The 27,578-nt window shown below is 38.3% G+C and overlaps 2 protein-coding genes across 3 annotated transcripts in view; both read right to left on the bottom strand.

Moving 5' to 3' along the window:
- The window catches only part of LOC105384698 (pyrokinin-1 receptor), a 74,347-nt gene that overhangs the window by 42,609 nt on the left and 4,160 nt on the right, over positions 1-27,578 (bottom strand). The window lies entirely within an intron of this gene.
- LOC119693969 (KRAB-A domain-containing protein 2-like) lies at positions 22,528-24,893 on the bottom strand. The gene has a single exon (XM_048624340.1). The coding sequence runs from the start codon at positions 23,763-23,765 to the stop codon at positions 22,743-22,745; it is 1,023 nt and encodes a 340-aa protein (XP_048480297.1). The 5' UTR covers positions 23,766-24,893; the 3' UTR covers positions 22,528-22,742.

Here is a 27,578-nt window from a genome sequence, read left to right as displayed (position 1 = left end):
ACTAAAGGCAAAAAGGTGACCTTGAAGACTTCATTACACAAGTGTTCTGCAAGAGAATTGTACTTTTGGGAGCACTTTTATAAACATATACATTTCTTTTGTCTGCCGCAGCTAAATTCTGGCTGTTTTTTTAATGATCCGTATCGTGAGAAAGTTACCCGGCACAAAAATTCGTTGGTTGTATTTTTAAGATGATAAAAAATACTTGTGCCTGTAGTAAGTAAGTTAAGTAGCTTGTTAATAGTTGTTTGTAAATAAATATGAGTTGAGTATAGTTGTTTGTGAATAATTATGAGCTAAAATGTTGAAAAGTCTAGCATAACATGATCACGAATAACAACTAAACTTTAAAAAAATGGTGTAAGAAGTAAATTGATACTTTTTTTTCTCACATTTGGTTTCTTACAGCTTTTCTTCTCCGTAGAAAATACATAGATACATATAAGAACCCTTTTATTACAGTGAAAAGAACTTGACTTTCATTTTACAACGCAGTAAAATATGTATTATATTTTCAACAACGCTTTTACGTTTTAGTTAATATCAACAGAATATTATAAAATTAAGATCGACCTATTTATAAGTAGTTATTAGGGCGTAAGGCCTATTTACAATTCAAACTCACTAATTGCTATATTCGACGTTACAACAACAATTATAAAATCACGTTTGATAAGTTTAGATCTAAGAGACTTGCTAGGTATTTATTTAATTTACTATTTATTATATAAATTGACTCAATTAAAACAAACATGCCAAGAACATTAACATATAACAGAAACACGTATGATCAAAGCTTACAAAATTTAACCACATATTATAACCAAATTGGGGTAGTATTCCTGTCGTATAGTTTTATTCTAAGGCAATATCTATTCTGACATCTCAGGGGAATACTCTTTCACTTTACCTACGTGTCGGTGGTCGGCCGTGAGGAGCGATGATTTATTGATTTAGTATCCTATGTCCCCTGGATAGTGGTGGGAAAAACGGCTACATTTTGATAACACGCTACAGACGCTATGTTACACATTTATAGCAGGTTATTTAATCCGCTACGTTATAACGATATTGAAGCACAAAAAAAAAATGAAAAAAACAATGAACTTTCCTTCATACTTTACAGGCTTAGGACTGTCTATAATGGCACATCACTGTTACCATAATGGCACATCACTGTTTCTCTTCATTTTTATGAATTATTGTCAAACGTTCTTTAATTGCAATAACTATTTACACAAAACACTTTAAAACCACAAAGTAATATCCTTTCAAAGTTTCATCCACTTAAGAAAACACACGTAAAGTAAAGATAGGTAAATTGTCCAGTCAAAGTTCAATCACACACAATCACAAAACATTTAAAATACGAAATTGTCCTCAGAACCAAATTGTCCGTTAGAAAATACCTATTTACACTTACACAAACACTATTTATTTACAATTTTACACTAAACCTAAATAAACACTATACCTATTTTAATACGTTACTATTTAAACTATTTATTATTATGTATATTTACAGCACGCAAATGCAACAAAACAAACAACGCGATCGTAATTCGTAACATTGCGCGAGGGACAATTAGCATAGCGGCCACCCGTGGCCGTTGCCAAATCGCTACTGCGGAGCTAATTTCAGCAGATAGCGGAGCGCTATTGCGTAGTGAAGCTTGCAGCTTCGCAGCGTCTCGCTCTCTCACACGCGAGTCGCGCGACGTTGCACCGTTGAGAGAGCGAGACGCTACAAAGCAGTGTGAATATCGCCTGCGCGGTTATCGCGCGCCACGTCTCGCGGCTCCGCAAAATAGCAAGCTTTTTCTAGCAGTAGCGTCGTGGCAACGGCCGCGGGCAGACGCTGTCCAATTTTGCGAGCTAAGATCGCGAGGGCGCGTCGCGTTATAACTATAGCAGCATTTGCGCGTTCATAAAGCGAATGCTATTCGTTGCGAGCAAATCACTTGCTATGTTTTTTAGCTATATGTTATATTAACCTCCACTACCCCTGGATGGGGCAGAGGGCGTCCACAGTGACTCTCCATCGCAACCTGTCTTGAGCTTCGCGTTTGATTTCACTCCAAGACTTCCCGATCTTTTTCGCTTCGTCCACTACCGTGCGACGCCAGGTCTGCTTGGGACGGCCACGCTTTCTCTTTCCTTGCGGATTCCAATCCATCGCCTGTTTGGGTATGTGGTCAGAATTTCTTCGGAGGGTGTGGCCAATCCAGTTCCACTTGCGTCGCTTGATCTGCTGGTCGATCAGGGTATCGTGGCACCGTTCTCTCAGTTGGTCGTTGGAGATTTTATTGGGCCAGTATATTCGGAGTATGCGTCGAAGGCATCGGTTCACGAAGACTTGAAGCTGGTGCGAGATGGCTTTGGTTACCTTCCACGTTTCGCAACCATATAGCAACACGGACTTAACGTTTGACCTGAATATTTTCAGTTTGACTCTTCTGGTTAACTTTTGTGATTGCCATATTGGTCGCAACTGCGCGAAAGTAGCTCGGGCTTTGGCAATCCGCGAAATGACGTCCTCTTCTGTACCTCCTGTTTCTGAGACAACGCTGCCGAGGTAGGTAAATTTGTGAACGCGTTCCACTGCCTCACCACCGATCTGCAGCGGGGTCATATTCGTGAGGAGCGAAGGGGGTCGTAATTTCCGTAATATGTGTTTCCACGTTCTACCTTATCCCCGTGTGGGCACTAGTGGCCAGTACAAGGGTACCCTGGTACATCAATCCAATCCGATTTCACCATACTTACCTAGGTACGTACTGCTACTAGGGGGTCACTATATCTTATGAAGAATAAACAAATTACTGATACAATATAATTGTTAGGGTTAATGAGATAGGATAGGATAGCACGCAGCGCTCCGAAGCTTTGGAAAAACTTTTAAGAGCGATGCTGCGCTAAAAACCACGAATCTATCTCGGTGTATATGTCGCAGGCAACTGGTTTAATCTCCTGTTTGATTGAACCACTAGCCCGTTCATTGGATGGCGCTGTTCAGTTGTATGACTAGGCCGAACGTTGATTGTACAAGCGTCACAAAACGTCCAACTAGTTAGCTGACTTAAAATCAGTCAGGTGGTGAATAAAACAAATATGGCGTCTAACAGCTAACAGCTGACACACAAAGCACCTATATTGTTAGTTTTTTGCAAATAAATTAGCTTTAAAGTGCGTTATTTGTGTTAAAATAGTGTGACAACATGGATTGGAATTAATTGGCCGCGAGAGGGCGCTTCAAAGTAAACATTTCCTGATACGGTTGTTATCAATAAAAAAATCGTTTAAGCTGGAGAGGAGCTGAATTTTGATACGAAAGTGCTTATAACAATATAAATCGTGGGCACAAATGTTATCTCAGTGCAAATACAAGTGGAAAGAGATTTATTGTGGCGAGAAGTAAGGCGGTGATCCGGTGGACGTGCTGTTGGTTCGCGACGGTCGGACGCGTAATCTGCAAGCTTCTGTTGTCCTGTGGTGCTATTTTCCTGGTTTGCGAGACACAACTACGGGGATGAAAGTGTTTAAAGTGATAAAGTGAACAGTGCAGTTATTTTCTTCTTTTAAATTGGTTTTAAATACACGACCAGTTTTACAAATACCCCCTGACACAATTTCAAAAAACTACATACGAACTGTACCAGTTATTCGTCTCAAGTGACATTACAGAATTAGTCTAGTTCGGCGAAGAGTCGGCTAGAGCCCGGAGGACACTGGTTCGATCCCCAATTCATGGTTTTTTTTTTTTTATCTATTTTTGTTTGACGAAACCTATGGTGTATGATCTATGATTATTTTATTATCTTTAAATAGGTATACATTTTTTTTTTTTTTTTCATTTTTATTTGATTGTTTTGTTGACATATTTGTTTGTATAATTTTTATTATTTAACTCAGATACTTATTGCATTACGATTACAGTTTTGAGTGTATAATGCCTATATGACCTTTTTATATGATACAATATTTTAATTATTATTATTTTATAATGAGATGCGCGATAACATTAAATCGATATGTCCTCATTGCCCTGGTTCCTCGAGGCAGTATGTTGTTCCTCGTGGGTTAAATGTCCACATTAGCCGCGTTCATGGGGACGGGTACCCCCGGCAGCCGCCGTCTTCAGCTCCGGCGCTGCAGGGTGACTCACAGAATGCAGCCCAGGTAGACCCAATAGCTCCAAGTTTGTCACAAGTGCCATTGTTTAGGAGGAACGTTAGAGTTCTTAAACATGTGCCCAAGGGAGCTAGATGTCTGGCCGCAAATAAGCTTTCGCAGATAATGGAAAAGTGTGTCCAGACTAATAATTCAGAGGACTGGTATGAGTTGCTGACATTTTTTTTCACTTCCCTCAGAGTGCCTTCTTCGGATGATCGAAAACAGTCACTCACTTCGAAAGTGAAGAAAAATATTAATGATGGAAATTCAATAAATCTTAGTGCATCAGACTTCGCAACAGGTTCACATTCGCAGCGGTCACTATACAAGGCGGTAGAACAAAAAGTTAATGATGGTGATCTAAGTGGTGCGGTCCGCATTTTACTGTCGGATAGTTGCCTCGCGGACGACAACCAGGCAACCCTGGACATCTTGCGTCAGAAACACCCCTCTCCTGGCCGTCCTCTGAATTTGCCTGGTGAGCCGGACCAATCATCCGAGTTCTTATCTGTGGAGGTGGAGGATGTCTCGGAAGCTATTGCCTCCTTCAAAAACGGTTCCGCTGGAGGCTTGGATGGACTACGGCCTGAGCACCTTAAGGAGCTAACTTCTTTTGCCGCGGGTGATGGCGGTGTAGCACTGTTACACTCTATTTGCAATCTGGTCAATTTTATGATGAAGGGTATGGTTAATCGTACGATTTGTCCATTTTTGTATGACGCCTCTCTGTGTGCCCTTAAGAAGCGAGATGGAGGAATTCGACCAATTGCTGTGGGCAGTGTGATTCGTCGTTTGGTGGCCAAACTTTGTTGCCGCGCGCTTGGGCAGGCATTAGCTTCTGAATTGCAGCCCCATCAGCTCGGATTTGGTGTGCCGTTGGGTAGTGAGGCTGCCATCCATGCAACCCGCTCCTTTGCCATGTCTGAAGCCCGAAGGAATGACATCATTGTGAAGGTGGATGTTCGTAACGCATTTAACTCCATCGAGCGAGATGTCATCTTAAGTAAGGTTAAGTCATCAGCCCCTAACCTATATCCATTCGTCCACCAATGTTATAGCAGCCCAAGTAACCTGTTTTATGGGGTGAATTTGATTGAATCACAGGTTGGGGTTCAGCAGGGGGATCCTTTAGGTCCTCTGCTCTTTAGCCTGGCAGTCCAAGACGTTATAGCCTCTCTTCATTCACCCCTAAACATTTGGTACCTGGATGATGGCACGATTGGTGGCAGTCCGGAAGTGGTCATTGAGGACTTAAAGATATTGGTGGAGGGGTTTGGTGACTTGGGGCTACGCTTGAACTCGCAGAAATGCGAATTATTCTCTTGCTCTGGTGATGTACCGCAGGAGCTGCGGTTGGAGTTAGAGTCGGTGATACCTGGGGTAGTGTACGTGGACAAGGCAGAGTTCACACTGTTGGGTGCCCCCATATTTCCGGAGGGTATCCCAGCCGTACTGATGTCCAAGTTGAACACATTATTGGCCACAAAACCCCATCTAAAACACCTCTCAGCCCACGTTGCCTTGACAATATTGAGAGGTAGTCTGTCTATGCCAAGGCTTACGTATTCCCTACGTACCGCACCGGTGTGGAGGCATGGGGAGGCTGCCTCTCAATATGACAAGGCTTTAAAGGAGCTCCTGGAGTGCATCATCAACATTGAGATGACGCCTCCTCAGTGGGATCAAGCGGCGCTCCCAATCAGGCACGGCGGGTTAGGCGTACGGCGGTTGCAGGACACCGAGCTCCCCGCTTTCTTGGCCTCTTCGTACGGGGTGATTGATCTCGTCATTCGCATTTTGAATGTTAATGGTGACGAGTTTAAGATCCCTTATGCGGAGGAGGCTTTGGATTTGTGGAGGGCTCGATGTCCTGCCAGCGATGTGCCTCAGCAGCCGGAGTGTCAGCGCTCATGGGATGAGCCGATTTGTAAGATTACTCTTAACGGGCTCATCGGCCAGAGTGTGGGATCAGAGCTCGCGCGACTGCGGGCAGCTGCTGAGCACGAATCTGGTTTGTGGCTTCATGCGTTGCCTTCACCCCAACTAGGCACACTGTTAGACAACGATTCCCTGCGCGTGGCAGTTGCGCTTCGTTTGGGCTGCAATATATGCGAACCGCATCGCTGCGTGTGTGGCGCGTGGGTGGATGCACAGGGGCATCACGGGTTGTACTGCGTCAGAAGTGCAGGCAGATTTTCCCGTCACCACTCCATAAATGACATAATTCGGAGGGCTCTTGCTTCTGCGAATATTCCAAGCGTGCTTGAGCCACCCGGCCTGTCTCGTACCGATGGCAAGCGTCCTGATGGGCTAACGCTGGTGCCGTGGGAAAGAGGGCGATGTCTGTTGTGGGACGCAACATGTGTCTGCACTTTTGCGCAGTCGCACATAGCTTTCACTGCAGCAACAGCCGGTGCCGCAGCGGAGGCAGCAGCAAGGCAGAAATGCGCTAAATACCGCGCACTCATGACCTCATACATATTCGTTCCTCTAGCGTTGGAGACGACTGGGGTCTGGGGAACACAGGGCAGGGCATTCATAAAAGAGTTAGGGCGTCGTCTTAGGGATCGAGGCCATGACAAGCGCTCTGGGGCGTACTTGATGCAGAGGATCTCCCTCGCAGTGCAGCGTGGCAATGCTGCCAGCGTCATGGGAACCTTTGGGTCGGGTGCGTCCTGGGGCGGGCTATTTTAATTATTTAACTTGACGAAGGATGTTTGCTGACTTCTTTATTTTGTAAATGGACGAAGCATGTCGCGGATGAAATTATGTAATTTTATATTTTAATGACGAAACCTGTGGTGGATTTTTTTTATATGGAATTGTTAATTTTAATTTGGTCTTGCATGAATAATTGTTTAAAATATACGACTATTTCGACATGGATTTACCTACAATTACGCCGCGGGCGGATAGTTTCAAAGAAAAAAAGTGGCGAAACTGGATAATTATGTACAACAATATGAAGGTACGTTTATTGTTATTGTTTAGTTAATTTGTGAGATAAGAGCTTTGTAACATACTCTTTTTGTTGACTCTTGTCTTGTGGTTCACCCTAACCAGACATTACAAAGTTGCTATACTATATCCCATTCAACGACTTCGATGAATGACGTTCAGTCAAGACGTCGAACGTTACAATCAACGACTTGACGAGTTGTCCTTTAGTCATACAACTGAATAGCGCCATCCAATGAACGGGCTAGTGGTTCAATCAAACAGGAGATTAAACCAGTTGCCTGCGACATATACAAATGAACCAATTTGCGTGTCAACACTCGTTCGTTCGTTTTTAGTAAGCTACAGTGACCCCTCTAGATCGTTTATTAGCTAAGTGCTTCGAACGTGTGCTTTATCCTGTAACTGGACTGTTTCTACCTTTGAAATTCATCTATACTGTAATTATCATCGGGAAAATCCATACTGGCCTGATTTCGAAATAATGTCCCATGCGACACATGTCGTGCGAATCGTGCGATACGTTCCGAGTGTACGCAGAAAGGTATGTGTAAGTATTATACAGGGTGTTGCAAAATTGGTATAATAGGCCGAAAAGACATATTAACATTTTCTCTGGGGTGTACAATATGGTGAAAGAGGCCCAGCATCCTATAATTACTACTTAACAACATACTTAATTAAAATTTGGTGGCAAGGGAGTAATGATAAATCATTAAATTATTCAGCTCAGATTTCACTAAAATGCATTATAATATTAAAGTAACCTAAAGGAAGCCTATAAACCTATACCTAAACCTAGCTCTAAAATATCGTCAACAGGATGTCGCATTGGTACTCGTATTTTATTTCACAAACAGAAGGACTCTACTTGACATCTAGCTTCAGACTCTAAGCTCTCTGAAACGAAGCTAACAGTCTGTTTAGTGTTTACGTTAATATTCAGCTTTTCCTACATTTACTTCAGCGTGAATTCGGAGAATTTTGTCTGTAAACATTTGGACTTTACAGTTACTTGTATAATAGGTATATAATATAAGGAAGCCATGTACCTAGATCTAATTTAACTGCACGATACGCATTATTTAATATCTGTATTACTGTTTGGCAATGGCTGCGTTCATAATGCAACGATAATAACTCTATAGTACGATACTAATATCGTAACCTCAAAATATAGCAATACCGTCGGCCGATTATTTCCTTTAAATTTACTCTTAATACTCTGACTTGCACTTGAAAAGCAAGGATGATCTAGTAATTTAAATTATCCCTCAATGTAGAAATTAACGGTATTTTAGACTATTAATGTATATTTAGTAAGTACATATAGAACAGATATTATTGTTTAGCTCTGTGAAATATCTGTCTTATCTTTCCAAACATCATATATACCGGCTTTACAACAATTTTGCAGTGGTACCAACATAATGGTTTACGAATCAAGGTTGTGACGTAGCATGCAAAAGTAAAGCTGAGAACAACGTAGTCTCGTTACTCGTTAGAGTGGTATTGTTGGCGCCCGCTGTAATATTCCCAACGATTATACGTCTTCATGCCACGTGTGCTACTGTGAACGAGTCCTAAAGATCCGTGGATGGGTAGTTTGGTTAGTTTAAAAGTGGGCTAGCTGCCAAAATATTATAACAGGCTTATTGAAAACGTGTACAGCTGAAGGCGTCGACATGCAACATTAAATATCGTGAAACGTCTACTCAATAAGTGTTCGTGTAGGCTTACTGAAAGCTATGAAAGGTTTGTTTTCAGTAAAACGTAGGTACCTACGTATGAAAGCGACTGAAATAATTAATCTTATCGACAAGGCAGTATTTCATCATTCAAAACGTTCACGTTCGTTCTAACCTCAAGTCGTACCTAAGTTCTTATTTATGACTTTTTACTTACATTTCAACTGAAAAAGAAATCCAGACCTTTTCAGAGGACCTACCACATTCATCCGCACCAATTAGGCAAAATTTACACAAACACTATTTAGGGATGAAAACATAATTTATGAGGTTTTCGTTTATTACTATGACTTTGTACGATGTTAGAAGAGTAAAGTAAAGTATTATTTATTTGTATGAATAGATAAATTTGCAAGGCTTTTGTAAGCTGAAAACTTCTGTGCCAAAAATAACTAAAAAAAAATACCAAAAAACCTGCATATTAAAAAATTACGTCTGATACTGTGGTCACTTTACGACCCAACTAAAATAAAATGTTCACTGTTGGCAGAAATTAAGGACATCTGTAGTAAAGTAAAGCTTTCAGGCAAATCCCTTTTGTAGTTCCATAGGTTCATTCATACGGGTAGTGTTCGGACGAGTGTGGTAGCACCTCCAGTTGAAGTGAGCTTAGACGAAGTTTAGTTGGAAGTTGGAATCTAATTAAGGCGAGAATTCCGTAAGCTGTTCCGCTGTTCCCTTGCCTTTCGCTGACCAGTAACAGTTGGTAAATTATAGCTGTAGGGCTACTGATGATAGGCTGGGGCGGAAACGTCATTCTGAAGAGAGGTTTAGTTTTTAAACTCAATTAAATGACAGAGTAACCATTCACATACGTATTAGAGACTATGAATCCTTGCCGAATAATTTTGGAAAAGTACGTAGGTGGATGTATGTGGTGAAAGTACGTAATACATGGATTTTCGCCATGGCAACCGTTGAGGTGTGAGACAGGGCGTTGTTTTGATGGAACAGAATTTTCTTTTTCTGCAAATGAGGCCACTCACATCGACTCACTCAAGCGACTGTCAAATAAAAACCGCGCGTTTAAAATGGCTGAAACTTTGAAGTGTTGCTGTCAAAAGATGCACCATTACATTCCTTGACTTTAATTGATGTGTGCTGCCATCTTCACGTTCAGGTCGGAAACTTTTCAGACCACCTACGTACTTTTCCAAAATTATTCGGCAAGGATTCATAGTCTCTAAAGGCCAGGCAGGCGGTTATTTATAGGAATGAAAATGGTGGTAAAAATAAGATACTTTTTCCCTTCTACTGTACTCGTATTTAATGGTATACTATGCACCTACTGTACTTATAGCATAAGTAAGTCAGTTTCATAGTTTAGTTATTAAACGCATAATTTAACAATGTTATTATTCGACAAAGCAAAAGACTCATGCAGAAACATAAACTTGCGAAAAAAATACCAACTTAATTACGTATTTCTGTGACGGATGTAAACGGAGAGTGTCGAGAGTGGGGCTCTTCGCTGGGGGTTACTCTATACTGACGAAAAACAAACGAACGAGAGCTGAGGTGTGATCACAGGATTCGATACTATTTTCGAAACTACACTAAGGGTCACTTTTACCAAACGCTAAACGTACGGTGGCCTGCGCCTAAAAGTATACAGGCGGAGTTTTTAAAATAATCTCAAGCTCACATGCTGCTCAAGCACATCCACATAAACACCACTGCTACACACATCACACACAACACGTCCCCGGATTTATAACAGATGTAGCTGGCCCCTTCATCATCAGGGATCGCTATTTTAAAAACTCCGCCTGTATACTTTTAGGCGCAGGCCACCGTACATAAAATAGTATTTAAATCAAATTATAAATACATTTTGTACTAACTGACAGACGTATGACAGGCTACTAAAAACGTTTAGCGTTTGGTGAAATTCCACCTAAAATGGAAAAAAAAATCACTTTTGGAACTAACAAATGACAATGGGCGCTTTGGGACCTATGTCCAATAAAGATGAGACATACATCGTTGGATAGCTCTTTTCAAGTGAGCAAAAAAGTATTATGACGAAAAATCCGTATAAGTTGTCCATTTTGAAATATATTCGTCGGAAGGAAGTATTTTTCTATGGCATTGCACTCTCTTTCCTGATGACAGTTAGGGCGTAATTAATACACGTAAACACGTATTAATGAAATTGGAGAAATTACTTTCAACTGGTGTTATTTACTAAGATAATAAACAAATATAATATTATATGAAATATGATCATCCTAACTAATATTATAAATGCGAAAGTAACTGTGTCTGTCTGTCTGTCTGTCTGTCTGTCTGTCTGTCTGTTACTCTTTCACGCCAAAACTACTGAACGGATTTGAATGAAATTTGGTATACATATGGTATAGACCCTGGGAAAGAACATAGGCTACTTTTTATCCCGGAATTCCCACGGGAAAACTTTTTAAGGCGAAGCGAAGCTCGCGGGCACAGCTAGTTTCGTTATAAAACTTAAAAATGAATGTGAAAAACTAACAAAAACATTAAAATTACAGAAATAAAATATAAAAACTTTCAAGGTAAGATTATTCTAATTGGACTGTAAATCAAGACAAGCGCTTCCGTTATTCATATTCTGCAAAAAAATACCTTTTCAACGACGTATCACTCATTTCTATTGGTGCTGGTCCCAGCTTCCATATATTGGTGCCCATCATCATTTGTCTTACATTTAGACAATGACAGTTGACGATAGAGGTTTCGAATCTTATAATCGCTGCACTGTCGTGCGATCGGCACGTTAAATACAACGAGATGGAGTCGTGGCTCGCACCGCATAGCTCCGTAACTTCATTTTTCGTCATAAAGAGTGACCCCCTGATGCCGTCTACGTGTGTCGCGAGAATAAGTGAATGATGAGCTTGTTGAACATAGAATACCTTTTTATTACAACAACTGTGCTCGGTGGGTAAATGAAATAGCATGAATAAGTAGTGCACTGAGATGGCATATTATACAGAATATACAGAGTGTTGGAAAAAGGGTACCTATGTAAGTACTAAGCCAAAACCTACATGTGCAGCATGTTCCCGGAAATGAAATTGACATGAAACCATATAAACTTTGTCGGTCATGTGACTTTTAACTATGGAGAATGATTATTTTTTTTCACGAATTTTTCATTTTGTTTTCACTTTCGGGCTTAGATACAACATGGACGCGTAGGTTTCGGCTTAGTATACCCTTTTTGCAACATCATACACCCACCGCAATTACAACGAGATAGAATAGAATCGTAGTTAGCGCTGCGTTTATGTTTTTCTGAAGCTTCGGAGCGCTCCACGAACCCTGGCTCTATCTCTCTATTGCGTGTACATTTTTGTTTGTTCGTAGATTTAGAAAGTGACCCCCCCTGCCAGTTGGCAGAGGCTCCCTCCATGATACAAGAGCTGCCTGAAAGAAGAGCTTACAGGAAGGTGACAGATGAGGTGTCGGCGACTAGTCACATCTGTCTTGCCGTCGATCACCAAATCTGGCACCGGGCCAGGTTTGGAAACAGAATACGTGTGAAATCAAAATACGTATGCGGTATTGTATTGTATTTGTAGTATACAATATATATTTTTAACTTAGTTATACAAATAATTTAAAAACATCCGTAAGGTTACAGTTGACCCAGTGGCGGCGAAATTTGATTATGGTCCAACAGTTAGCTCGTAATATATTTTTGAATACCATTGCTTCTTCTAAGAGCAATCTATGGTTGTATACAGGTTGTTGCAAAAAGGATATACTAAGCCGAAACCTACATGTGATTTCATTTTCGGGCTTAGATATACCATGCTGCACATGTAGGTTTCGGCTTGGTATACCTTTTTTGCAACACCCTGTATACAATCAAAGGGTGACAATTGCCAGTTGTTACACATAGGTACTTATAATACATACACACATAAGTTAAGTTCAAAGAGAAATAATACTTAATATTGAACCCCGCTTTCTCTCTAAGGGCCATTTTATTACCATAATTAACCGGGTCCATATACATATATAAGCCATTCTTTATCATCAAGGGTCAGGACAATAGAGCGGTATCAGTGTCAATGCGAGGGTCTCACTCATAAACGTCATATCATAACACCTGAAAACCTGCCTGACAAAGCCATACGCGATGTAAGGCTCAATTCCACTTAGGGTAAGGCCCCATTGGAGAGCGAGTCGTCACTGCCAGTTATATTATTTATGATAGTTCCATTGGGACAACGCGACGCAACGCAGCACATCGCACCAATAGAGACTCACGCTTCCGCAGAAAACGCTGTTCCGCCACCACTTTTATTCTCATGACTTTATTATAACTGTTCCCGAGCTTCGCTTTTTTATAGGTTTTCCCGTGAAATCTTTAATACCATCACGTTTTGCAGGAATCATTTGAATTTTTATATGAAATGCGTATCAATCACAGATGTATTATATAAAGGTAGGCGTCCAGATTTCAGCATCGTACGCCACGGACGCATTGCATTCTGTTTTATTTGAATAGAAGTTCACACAAGTGCGTCCACTTCATCGGCATTGCCGACACCGCCGCTGTTTCTAGATACATCTGTGACAATCCGTTTGATACGATACTTACGATTTACGATAACGATTGGTGGACGCTCACCTTTAAAATAACAAAACATACAAGTCACCACTTTTGCCTTTTGTAATACACATATCGGTTTTAAATTTAACTAACGTGACGAATATCGAATAAAATATCAAATCACATAGCCGTATGTACCTCAACTCAATAAACTGACCAACTGACAAAGAGAGACAAAATTCAGCCTTCAGGATAAATCTAGATAAAATTTATAGCCGTAACGATGCCTGGTTTTTTGTTCCGCTTGGATTAAATGCTAGAATTTATTGTTGCAAAACGGGCATTTAGTACTTTATACCAATCCCAATTTATTAACCATAGGCTTCTTTACCAAAATTTATCGAATAAGTTTAAAAACTAAATGGAATTACGTCGGTACGGTAGTAGATTATCTATGTTTTTTATCGTAGGTAAGTATATCAAGCTATATCAAGACAAATCTGGAAAATCTTATTATATTGCTACAATATGTTTAGTATATGTTAAGGTAAAGTGGTTTTGAGATATTTTTGTTGTAATAAAATATAACATATTAGATTATAATTATGTACCTACCTACCTAAAAATGATACGATTATAAAAAATCGTGTGGCTGAAAATAGCGCTATAAAAAATCTCAGTGCAGATCAGCGCAGTCCCTTACAATTCCTTCAGTTCTATAAAACTTGCAAACTTCTACGTAACTTGTAGGTAAGTATTTAATCCTGCTTTTACAAATCCTATTTAACTATGCACGCAAAAGTTAAACGGATACACTTGTGAAGTTTTGCTCTCACAATCGGTTTTAAACCGCGGATCGGATATTCAGTTTGCAAGAACTTGTTTCTATTGAGGGTTGAGTTTGAATGTATACGCGATTTATACAGAATGTTGCAAAAGTGGTATCCTGTATGTATGATTTCAAATTCAAATGCCATGAGTACCTAAATACTTAATTTGCTACCAAAATGTTAAGAAAATGCATAATATAAATTATGTTAAAATAGTCTCTTCCGGCCAAATGTTGTCTGGTAGATATTGCTTTAAGCAATAATACCGCCTAATTGTACTATTTTATTTATTGTCATTTTGTAATATTTTCTTTCATGTTACAAAATACATAATCAATAAAGTATTATATGTAGAATAATATACGTGTCACGGTGAGCAGCCGCTGATTCATTCATTAATCCATTTTATCACAGCTTTCCAGCGCTCCATGCTACAGTACAGTACAGTATAGTACACTGTAGCAGTAGAAGAGAACGAAACTCTTATCATAATTATAATTGATTATTATGATAAACCAACAGAGTCGCCAGAATAATGTTGACATCTAGGGTTGCACTGCAAATTCTTAGCACACAACTGAAACAACTGAAAGACTGCCATATTCACGACAATGAACATATATGCTCACCACGACGTAGCCTGGCTCGATGGCTTGAGGCAGAAAAGACTTCGTGCAGTTCAAGAACCGTCTGCAGACTCACGCTACACTTGCGATCTCTGTGGCAGAAGGTGTCGAGCTGCAATCGGACTCTACAGCCATAGAAAAAGATGCGCACAAACCTCTTCCCATCGAATGGATTGACGCTGCAACTATCATCTGATCAAGATGTCGTGGCCAATGATGATGATGATGAACATATATTATTGTATGAAATAGTATCACAATTCACATCCCATTCACAACTTCGACGGCTTCACAGTTGTTTGGTTTCAATTGAATACGAGTAGCACGACTCTTCTCCCAGCCCGTTACTAGGAGGGTTACTCTACTGAAGAAAAACGAACCAACGAGAGTTGACGTTTAAACTACGAGATAGTGTCGTGCATCACGAAGTAGCGCTCCGAAACTTGATCTACCAACTGAAATAAGGGATGAAACAAATAAGGCAAGATTCTCAAGATTGTTAAAAAAAACATTTCTTAAGTAAAATCTAGATACCTATTGTCAGATGTTTAAACAAGTATCAAGTTAAATTTATTGTTAAACACTAAGTTTCGATTAACTTTGTTGTGCAAGACGCCCTAAGAGTGAAGTATGAATCCACAGACAAACCAGTAAACTGGTTTTGCGGGTCATTATTAATGGTACTGTGTTTTTTTATGATCAATAAATACATTGAAAATGAAACCTCGTTTTTCGTCATATAGAGTGGACCCGGAATAGGGTATCAATAGTACCTATTGTATTGGAAAAGTTACAACGGGAAAAGCGGGCGATGCGGTGTCCGTGAAATCCTACCCATATATCACGCAGGGACTATTCACACAAGGGCTAGGGAAAAGAAATGCAGTGCGTATTTCGGTCTTAATGTCAAGATGATAAAGTTTATATTGTATTTTGCAACTGTGTCTCCTTATCATAGCACGCGTGGGTAGAGATATACACTCGCCTTCTCGGCTTAGGCGGCGGTTATTGCTAAATATAAAAATATATACGCCAATAACATTGCAGAATGAGGAACATGAGAGAAGAATTTCTTTATTTATTTCTTCTCAGCATTAAAAATATATGGCAAATTTCTACATTATTTTATCATAAAAACTGTACTTATTGGCGTTGGCACACATATAGGTCCTATGTACTACCACCTACTACATTATAATATTATATAAGCGATATAATTCTCCTACCATGTGTGCTGTTGCAAAAAAGGGAATTATTATTACATTTTTTTCCCGAAATGACAAAATTCCTAGAACAAAATTAAAGTTGTTTTCATGCAAGAGTTAAAATCCTGTAAAATGTTAGCCAATAATATTAAGTTTTGCCAATTTTATACTTGTTACGTCTACTATGAGACCTAATCAGTAATCACTATTCTGAGTATCCGCTTCCGTAAGTTTAACCGCAATATTATTATCGCCTACTAAAATACTACCATAATACATACAACTATGAAAATAATAATAAAACTTATTCAGAAACGCATAAAGCTCAGGCCACACATTAAGAGAGCGAGCGAGCGGGCGAGGTAGGCGGGCAATCATCGCTTCAGTGGGGTCAGCAGTGTTACCACCACCGAATATTAGCACTAATTATTTACAATCCTTAGCAGCGTCGCGTCGCTCGTTTGTTAAATCTGACGTAACTTGTAAGGATTTGACCAATGTTTGACAGGCGAGCGACTCTGTTCATGGATTGTTTAATTGCTAATGTGTCGGTGGCAGTACGGTAGCTGGTTCGTCGTTAGCACGCGGTGTGAACCGAAGTATGTAAAGAGTGAAACGATGCCGATGTTCGCTAACTCACTCACTTCGCTAGCTGGCGGTGTGTCCACGCTTTGTGTTAACAGTGACAGCTAACTACTGTAGGTATCTACCTTGTATCTACCATGTAGCTACTCTGTTGCAACAAAAGCAAAGGAAGAAATTCATTGAAACCACATCGCGGCAGTTTCCCTAATGGGTGCCCTCTTTTATGTCATCTATTGTGTGTTCAACTGATATCCAACATCCATCTTAATATAACACGTTGGTACTCTTTGCATCATATTATTAACTAATAAAACTCGTCACAACGTAAACTTTGACTGGTCATGTAAGTACTTACCTACTTAGGAATAAGTCCTAAAAGTCTGATCTAAGAGTGAGAAAGTATTGGATTTCTATCAAGATATTATCTCAGAAAAAAGTTAAAAATGTTATGTCTTCTGATTTGGTTAAAGGTCGATCGAAAGGTACGATGCGGAATGAGGATTTATTTTATTTTATATTCATTAAGAACTTAAATATTTAAAACAATTCGAAATGAGACAAAAGAGGTTGTTCGTTATAATTATAATTTTAATACTTAAACATTTGTCGACGAACTTTGGTAGGTAAATTATGTAAGTGCCTACTCTTAAGGGGATCCCTAAAGCTAAAATGCTAAAGTCGGCTTGATATACTTGATTAGATTGGAAAAACGGTGGCTTCTATCACATTGATAAAAATATATTTTGTAGCAGAGGGTATACTGAACATGTTAGTTGCTTATAAATTGGTGCAGGATTATAATAAGTATGTTAAAAAAAATTGCAAACACACCATGTCTTTTGCCATTTTTTGACTTATTATGAAAAAACCCTCGAAATCAGAGGGCCCATTTTCATGGAATCTTATATGTATGTGTAGGTAATTAAATTCTTAACAAAGTTACCTTAAAGAGTTGGATTTAATGGACCAGAAGTCAACTTTTTTTGCAAAAAACTAATAAATTCCGGTTTAAAAATGATGACACCGTGACAGATTTCAGATTTCTTCAGTCGTCGCCCTGGTGGCGGCCTGTTAGGAGCGATACCCACGCCATTTTATTTTTTATCAAATATTTCACAAAAACTGATTAAATCAACAAATTATGACTACAAGTATTATAATACATATGCATTTGCTATGGAAAGTTAATTTTCTAATCATTTTAGATGCAGAAAAGCCGAAAATTCTTAGAAAACATTTCGCCTTTTCGATTTGTTTACATTTTTTACTATAGAGTTACAGATGCATAGATAAAGGTAAACATTGCACATAATGACACTTATTAGATTCTCCGAATAAGAACTATACGGTCAATGCAGTATGCCAAAGCGCGAGCCTGTTTATATTCTGAGGGGTAATTTATTTTATTTTAACGGTTGTGTATGGTAGGTAAGCTACACAATATACAGGGTGTTGAAAAGTAAGTTCATAATTTGTTTTATTTGAAACCAAAAACCGTAGTTAATTAAAAATATATATATTTTAAGATGTGGTAGTCTGTACACTACAGGTTGTTAAAAATAAGTAAGTTTTTAAAAATTGAAGATCTAAAATTTACATAATTTTTTAAATCTATTTAACAAGCTTTGCAAAAAAGCGGTTAAGTGCGACTGTATCTCGCCATGAAAAAAATGAAATGTTTACTGTAGCTATGAATTTTTTGCGTTACAAGTGGAATAAAATACCGCATAATATTATGTACAACTATGTAAGAGCCTAGTTTTAAAAAAAAAACTCATAAGAAAATATTAAATAGGTACACAGGTTTTTTAACCCCTGAAGGAAATAGAGGGGTGTTATAAGTTTAAAGTAAGGGCTGAATTTTTTTTTAAATTAGGGTGATAGGTAATGTATATTTTTAATGATTTTTTCAAATAGATAAATGTTATACCATTTTTAAATTGCCATAAAATTACCTATAGTTATAGTTATAGAAAAGGGCAGGGCTACCAGTGCCCATTCGCCACTGCAACCTAAAAGATCTATAAATTATGACTCCCCATGCCGAGTCTCACTCTACAGGCCCAGGTCTTTTATAAACCTGATATTACCTATACAGGATGTTGCAAAAAGGGTATACTGTGCCGAAAGGGTTTGACTCAGGGGTTATTCTGAACAACTTTTGTTCTCCAAGTTTTGGAAATTCTCGAAAAATAAATTCGGTCTCTATAGTAAAAAGTCACGTGATCGAATAAGTTTCTATGTAAAAGGTTTTGTTACGTGAATTTTCAAAATTGTAGAAGAAAAGTGGATCAGAATGGCACCTAAATCCACTTTTGGCTAAGCTTTATACCCTTTTTTCAATACCTTGTATAAAATATCGTCAGCGTCACCTTAGATCGTAATCATCGTAACTCCTCGTGACCAAATTTTAGAGGAGACAAAAATACTGTTTTATTTGTAGTTCTAGTTGGCATACTACCCACCTAAAGTTTTTTTTAACTAGCCTAAAAATGATTTGTTTAGACAGTCTATCTTCCTGTTCAACCGCAGCCTGAGTGCCAGTGACTCAATGACTGAAAGGAGGCCATTAGTGCTCCTAAATAAATAAAGCAGGCCTGTAGATTATTTTTCAGTGTACCGACACATCTGATTGCTGTAAGAGCCTGATAAGCTCTTCGAACGAGTCATACCTCTGTGGTGGTACGGTTTCGACCTTTCGGACAGTCAGTTTGGCATCCGAAATGCGGATTCGAATAGTGGGTACAATACTTTGCGTTCGTTCACTGTCGGAGCAGGATAAGAACCACGGGCGAGTTGTTGCGCTGGCTGTTTGCTTAAAAATAGTAACCGCGTTCAACTCTATCCCCTAGAGGGCGAACCTTTAGGGCGGCTCTTGTATACCATCACTTGTCTTCTTATCTGCAGAAAATTGACAGAGGTCATACGTGTCTAACAAGTACATTAAGGATGCGAAAAGAGAGGGTTTGTTTTCACCGAAGAAGTTCAGTTGCGGAGTTCCACAGCGGTAGGTCTTGGACCCCTCTGCTGCAAATCAAGCTCGCAAACGGCGTTAGCACAGTGCATTTTTCTAATGTCACACAGGTCGTGAGGTAGGCTGAGAGCCTCCTTCGGGGATGACATCCCAATGATTCATTACGAAAAAATTGCTGCAGCTGTGCTCGCCATGCAGTGCATGGGCTACTTCCGAATCTGGGGGGCTGTTGCAAAGGAGTCCGTTGCCTCTATACCATTGGTACTCAACCTTTTTTATACATGGGCCACAAACACGTTTAGGTCATGATGTCGCGGGCCGCAAGCAATATTTTTTTTTACTATTATAAAGCGATGTAAACTATCGAAAAATAATATTTAAAAAAAACACATGCATATACTACTCTGTGTAAAAAGTATCGGGATTAGATCAATAAAACAAAAAATGATTGTTATTTATCCAAATTAATTTTATCACCTTCAAAGTTTGCTCCTTCAGAAACGATAAACATATGCCAACGAATTATCTAATCTTTACAACATTTTTTTAAACGCTGTTTTTTAGCATTGTGTTTAGTACTCGCGGCGAATTTTCCTTTTTGTCTTCAATCTATTGTTAGTTAAAGTCGTTAAAGTCATGTTGACTGTTTTCTTTGACTATCGTGGTGTTGTGCACTCGGAATTTTTGCCGGAAAGTCAAACGGTAGAAAAATAATATTAGGTATTTGCGGGTTATGTAAAATTTATTACAGCAAATTCGACGAAGAAGGCCAGATTTGTGGAAAAATATTCGAGAAAAGATTTTGCACCACGATATCGCGCTTTTCGCACAAGGATCATCATAGTGAATGAATTTTTGAGCAAACACTCAACAAATACCATCGAGCATCCACCATATTAACCAGATATGACAGCAGCTTACCGCTCTAGCTTCTTGTTTTTCCTAAACTCAAATTACCACTTCGAGGCACTGTTTTCAATCGATAGAAGACAATAAGTAAAAATTGCCGCGAGTACTAAACACAATTCCGAAAACAGCGTTTAAAAAAATGTTGTGTTGATTGGATAATTCGTTGGCGTATGTGTATCGTTTCTGAAGGAGCAAACTTTGAAGGTGATAAAATATATTTGGATGAATAACAAACATTTTTTGTTTTATGGATAACATATAATCCCGATACTTTTTACACAGAATGAATATATATTCTCTTTTATCTCTCATGGCACGCGGGCCACTGATAAAACCCGGCGGGCCACATGCGGCCCGCGGGCCGCAGTTTGAGTATAGCTGCTCTATACGGTACGGGTTCCGTGCGATCTATGATCCTTCCGGGAGCACCTGTCTTGTCAAGTCGAAGAGAATGGCTCGTATTCGACGCAACCTGCAGTACTGGTGGGATTGGTTGGAGGACAGGACAGCAGGAAGCTGCAGCAGCCGAGAATAAAGGGTATAATTACTAAGTTTTCTTGTTTAAAAATCACGGTTTGGGGTTTAGAGGAAAACAAATGGTAAAATGCGGAATACAGTTTTTTTTTTTCGAATAAAGAGGAAAACATGTGAATTCAAAAAACGTTTCTATTGACACCAAAGAGTACTTTTCGCCGAGAAAAGTGGAGTTACAATGTTTGCGATCTAAAGTGATGATAGAACTAGAACTTATTTTTTCAATTCACCTGCTGCTGCTGTTGAGTGAAATCGTAATTAGGTAAATGACTCCTTGACATGAAAATAACTTTTTTTTTATAATCGTTATAACAAAACCGTTTTTTTTAATACAGCAATATTTGTAGGTGTACTTACAGTGAGCAAAAGAGCGCAGCAAGGTGTAATTTTTTTGGTTTTTAAGAAACAAAAATATTATTTCTATCATATCCCAAATACACATAAGTACTTAAAAAAAAATACACACTCTCGCCTTGTACTAATGTACTCCCTTGCGGGGGTACTTACATGTTATTATTTTTCTGGTGACCTCCCCATATCCCTTTGCCAGCTACGTAACCTTTTGTGACACCCTGTATATGCAGAGTTCTGCAAACTACTGTTCTGCTTTTGAAACACCAAAAAAAAACAGGTCGTCTAACTAAAAGGTCACGTGACCAAAAAAAAATTATATGAAGAAGCGTTTTTTTCATGAATATAAAAAATTACGTAGGATAAAAGTTTTTCAGAGTGACGCCTGAGTAACGCCCTTTCGGCTAACTATACTTTTTTTATTACACGGGGGCAGAGTTTAATACAACACCCTGAACTATTAAACTCTGATAATATTTTCGCGATTTTTTTACATTCTGATTTCATTTCCTGGCTTAGAAATAACATCAATAACATGCTGCACACGTAGGTTTCGGCATAGTATTAAACCCTTTTTGCAACAACCTGTATAAATATCGGCACGGGTACGACTTTATATATATATAATTAATTATTAAATATTAAAAATACTTTCAAATAAAAATAAATATTTTCGTATCACAAAACAATATTACTTACTTAGTATATTTTTAACAAAGTGGCATGTCTTCACTTTTATGTTTTCGAGTACTATGTTAAAATTTCATGTCATTGTCCGTAGAACGCCCCGCATACCTCAACCCCCCCTCACTAGATTTGACAGATTCTGATTTTCTTCCAGCTTTAGTGACAGCCTTAACTGCTACTAATTTATTTTAAATAAAAAATCTTTGACACATTTTCACATTAGGTACTTAATTAATAGTAAACTAAATTATTATGTCTTCTTCAATGTACCTACGGTGGCCTGCGCCTAAAAGTATACAGGCGGAGTTTTTAAAATAGCGATCCCTGATGATGAAGGGACCAGCTACATCTGTTATAAATCCGGGGACGTGTTGTGTGTGATGTGTGTAGCAGTGGTGTTTATGTGGATGTGCTTGAGAAGCATGTGAGCTTGAGATCGCTATTTTAAAAACTCCGCCTGTATACCTTTAGGCGCAGGCCACCATACATACTAAAAATAAATTTTATTATAATTGAGATCATTCTGCTGACAAAGTTGGATAAATTATCACAATTTGCTCCATAAGGTACCTATCTACCTACAATATTTTAAGTTATAGCAATGAATAATTATTTAAGCTTACATTAAATCATTATTATTACATTCAAAGTTCTTCTTAAAGTCATCTTTCTGAGAACATACTGCTTCTACTGTAGATTTCTTTTCCCCATTGTCAACATTCAGTTTCCTTCCAAACATGGCTTCGTATGGGCTGCAGCTCAGATCTGAATGATTGGTTCCATTCATCCTTAGCTGCAATTGACGAAGACCTTCAGACCACTTTGATGACTTTTTGTCTTTAATCCAAGACATCAGGGAATCCTTTACATCTAAAAGTTGTTCATCTAGCTTTTGAAATTTAAGTGAAATATCCTTCAACTCTGGCCATAATCCACTGAGCTCTTGAATGGTGTTACCTGTCAATTCCATATTATCACACATCAGTTCACTGGGAGCTCCAAAAATTGTAAATATGTCTAAGAGCACTTTTGCGACGATCTCAGTTGATGTCCCAACTAGAGGGTAAAGTAAAATAAATTTTGTGCTGTTGTCTCTAAACACAAATATGTGTTTGTATTGGCGATCTGGGTGCTCGTGCATGTCAATTAAACCAATTTGGCAGACATTGTTTTCCTTGATTGGGAGTTCTTCCTTCCAGGTATTTTCAGTACATTCCTTGCAATACTTTAAAAACATATGAACTATATTAATAGTAACATTTTGGTAGGGTTTTAAATGCCTCATAACATCATCAGCATTCCCATGACCAGTTTCAATATGTGCCTTATGTAATGTATCAAATATTTCTTCTTTGTAGAGGTATATCTTTCCCACGCGTGGTTGTATCGCCATCGGTTGTAGTAAAACAGCTTCTACAAGTCTCTCCTGACCGTCTCTAAGCGCCACATCATATTTTCTCAGAAACAAATAATCACTGGGACTTAATTCAATGGTTTTAGTCTTTGCTTTGCCCCTTAAAACCCTCGCACACATTTGTAAATACTTAGATTTGGGTGGTATTACTGGTACTCTTACGTGTTGATATCTTCTCTTCAAAAACTTGTCTAAGCTTTCTTCGAAATGCTCTTGGGCCTCCTCCATTGTGACTAGTCACGACAAATATGCTGGCAAAACAAGAAGTGGTCGGTTAATGTTACAGACACGCGTGCGTTATGGCGGTTCAAGCATCACTGAGGGTCGGCGCGTCCCGGCGGGGTGGCGCCCCCCGCCCGCGCCCCGCATCCCGCGCCTGCCTCACCCTCCGTCGCGCACACCATTGAAACAAAACAAAGGGCATCGGGCCCTTTCCCAGGTAGTGTGAGTGTGCAGCAAAGATGACTAAAGTTATGCATTTTACCGCCATATCGAATTTAACTTGATTTAATAGGAGTTATGAGTAGTTGTTTGTATGTTTCTTGGTTGATGCTGAGTATCGGTTAAACTGTGAATCTGTCTCAAATAAACATAAAATCATATTCAATCGATCTGTGTGACCTGGTCTGACCGGTTTAAAGTTGTTTTATTTTCTATATTTTTAATACAGGGTGTTGCAAAAAGGGTATACTTACCTACTTAGTAAGCAGTAACCTACGTGTGCTGCATGTTCTATCTAATCTCGGAAATGAAATCAAAATGTCAAAATTCACGAAAAAAAAACATTTTACATAGAAACTTTGTTGTTCACGCCCACCCTAAACCTTAGAAAATAAAAATAAAATCAAAAGATGTTTAAATTTTAAAGTAGGCACTAGCGTAAGTTCTGACATAATATTATTTGAATATATTGGATCAGTGGTGTCCTAAATAGGATTTTTATAAACCTGTAGTAAGGACTACCGATAAAATACAAAAACTATGTAAGATGTAATCATCGCCAATATTATTGAGAGTGACTTACTTTAGCTTAGTTCAACAGGAAAAAAATATGTTACAGAAACAAATAAAAAAATTATAAGCTAGGTATTAAAAGAGTAATTAATGCGTGTGTGAGTTGATTATTTATACTGTATACATGTGTGGTTAATTAATTGAAATGTTAGAAATTTATTTAACAACTCACGTTTGTAATAAGGAATCCGTAGGTTATTCTAAATGAAGCCTCTGTAATTTATGTTTTGTAAAGTTACGTGTCAAACACACAAATAAAAGAAAATAAATAATACCACGTGAAATAGTCAACCAAATGAGTGTCAAAGCTACAATCATAAACCAGACCATAGACGATACACATACTTGTGTTATAGTGCCACAATCTTATCTGTTCCGGTGGTGAAAATGTGCAACTAACGAGACGTCATTGTCAAACGTCATTTCATACTCTGTGCGTTATTTGAGTTGTCAATTTCTGTGAAGAGTTATTTAATTTGTTTTGTGATTTTCTGGGTGAAATAATGCCAAAAGCGCTGTAATGTGATGCAAGAAAAGTAGTACTATATATATTGGCTTTTATGAAGGAAGAATAACATATTCAGGCGCCTTTAATTCCGTTTGAAAAATTGGAAGAACGAGTTGCAGCGGCTACAGGTTAGTGTTGCCAAATATGACGAATAATTTTACCCATATACTCCATGTATGTAATTTTATTAAATATTTTCCCGAGAGGCCCGTGCCCCAGCAGTGGGGACGGGATGGGTCGTAATACTCGTGATGAAAAGTATATAATCTTTATTTTTCTTTGATTACAGGTGTGAGGACATGACATGATACTTTAAATCTTAGGCAGTATACCAAGAAGAATTTCGCGCACCTGCAGCGATTTTAGACGAAATAATAATGATTTATGACATGTCATTGTTTTCCCAACCTATCAAGAGTTGGCTGAAAGAAATTGCTTTTTGGCAATTAGCCTTTGGAAGGAGACCCGTGCCCCAGCAGTGGGGACGTGATGGGTCGTGATGATGATGATGATGAACTAGCCTTTGCACACTTGCTGAATTTCTTTTAATTATATGCTCTTGTTTCTTGTTACTTTAGAAAATGTAAAATAAAGTGTTCAAAAATAATAATTAATAGTTTTTTTAAGTCGTATCTCGTTATTCCCACGACTCACATATATATTACCTATACCATTGTAATCTAGATTTAATCTACTATATCAGAACATAATCAGAACTAATTTTATTTCTGTTCGCCGTGGACAAATTTTCCATACAACAAATTTAATGTCGTTTGATATATTTTATTATATCCTCTTTCATTTACTATCGACCCTATATTTCGATTTATTTATACTTATGAATGTACCTAATTATAACAATAGGTAATAGCAGAAATGCATTGTCGTTTAAACCAGAAATAGGCAAAATTTAATCGAAAGCAACACTGGATTCTATCACAGTGACGTCGCCACCGGAACAGATAAGATTGTGGCACTATAAAAAGTTATGTTTATGGGTCACTCCAGCCAGACAGAGCAATGTTAGAAACGCAGGTAGGTACGACCATTATTTGAAAACTCTCAATTTTTTTAGATTTGATATGAGATGGGACAATGAAGCAAAAAGAACAAATTGTTATGCGAACTCCTACTACAATCCATACCAAAGCTATGCTCGCTATGCTATGCTAGCGTTATTTATAGTATTCAGATAATAATATATTGTATAGGCTATATTTACGTGACTAGTAAATTATTCATTATAGTGGTTGCCCGAATTTTCATTATAAATATATACCTACAGTCACTCTTTATAATCCTACTAATATTATTACTAGTTTGTGAGTATGTGCGTGTATATACATACATGTTTGTTACTTCTTCATGTCAAAACGGCTGAACCATTTTGAATTAAATTTAGTATGGAGTTAGCTGACACTCTGAATTAACACATAGGCTATCGCGGAATTCCCACAGGATTTTTTTAAGGCTAACTGAAGCTCGTTGGCACAGCTAGTAATAGTATAAAAGTGCAATTGCCTGTTTCACAACGTCTGGACCATAGCTATTAAATACCTATGGAAGAAAATATATTATGTTTTATTCAGTGACAGCAGGTAGTCATTATCCAGACATTGTAAAAGAGGCCCTAAGTAGGTAGATATAGATTGGTTGAGAAGTTATAATTTCACAAAAGGCGTCATATCCCACATTTATGTAATTATATACATTATATATCTCTCTCTATCATACGCGTATAACGGCAATTTAACAAGACAAAACTTTAGTCATAGTTTAGGATTAGTAGCACTGTAGTTTACGTGACAACCAAGTACCTAAGTTTATGTTACATAATTCTGCATATGTCACAATTCCCAAGAGATTAGGTAAAGACTACAGTGTATAATATTGTGGCTAGCTAGGTAGGCTACAGCTACCGTACAAACACCGACATGTTAATAATAAACCATTCATATTATTATGCAGCGTCGTCGCTCGCCTGTCACACATCTGTCAGATCAATACAAGTTACGTCAGATTAGACAAGGGAGGACTGTTTATTGCTTATGTTTGTGGTCAAAACCCCACAGGTCATCACCTCATATTATAATTATAATGATCCAGCTCGACACTATATGCAAATCCGTGGTGAAGTATTCATACACCACGATTTCATCTATACATATACGTGGGACCTATATTTGCGTATTTAATGTATTATACCTTTATTTAATCGATAAGCTGATAATGAATTTGAGTAAAACTCAAAAAGAAAAACTTAAATCACAAAAACAGTAGGTACAGTAAGGGGCAGATAAACCTGACCCCCCTCAGAAGCATTGTTAGTATGAGAGGGGGGTCAGGTTTCTCTGCACCTGACCGTACCTATAGTAAATTCCAAATGTTGTAAAAAATACTTGATTTTGATCTCATTTAGGTGCCCTTTACACGATTCAAGTGGATAAGTCTTGCGTATCATAATCGTGTGTTATCATAAATTAAGTTTTAGTTATTATTTTCTCTCTCTCTCTTTTTAT

This window comes from Plutella xylostella, chromosome 12, assembly GCF_932276165.1.
Source record: "Plutella xylostella chromosome 12, ilPluXylo3.1, whole genome shotgun sequence".
Classification (NCBI taxonomy): Eukaryota; Metazoa; Arthropoda; class Insecta; order Lepidoptera; family Plutellidae; genus Plutella; species Plutella xylostella.
This window is presented reverse-complemented; position numbering and strand designations above follow the sequence as displayed.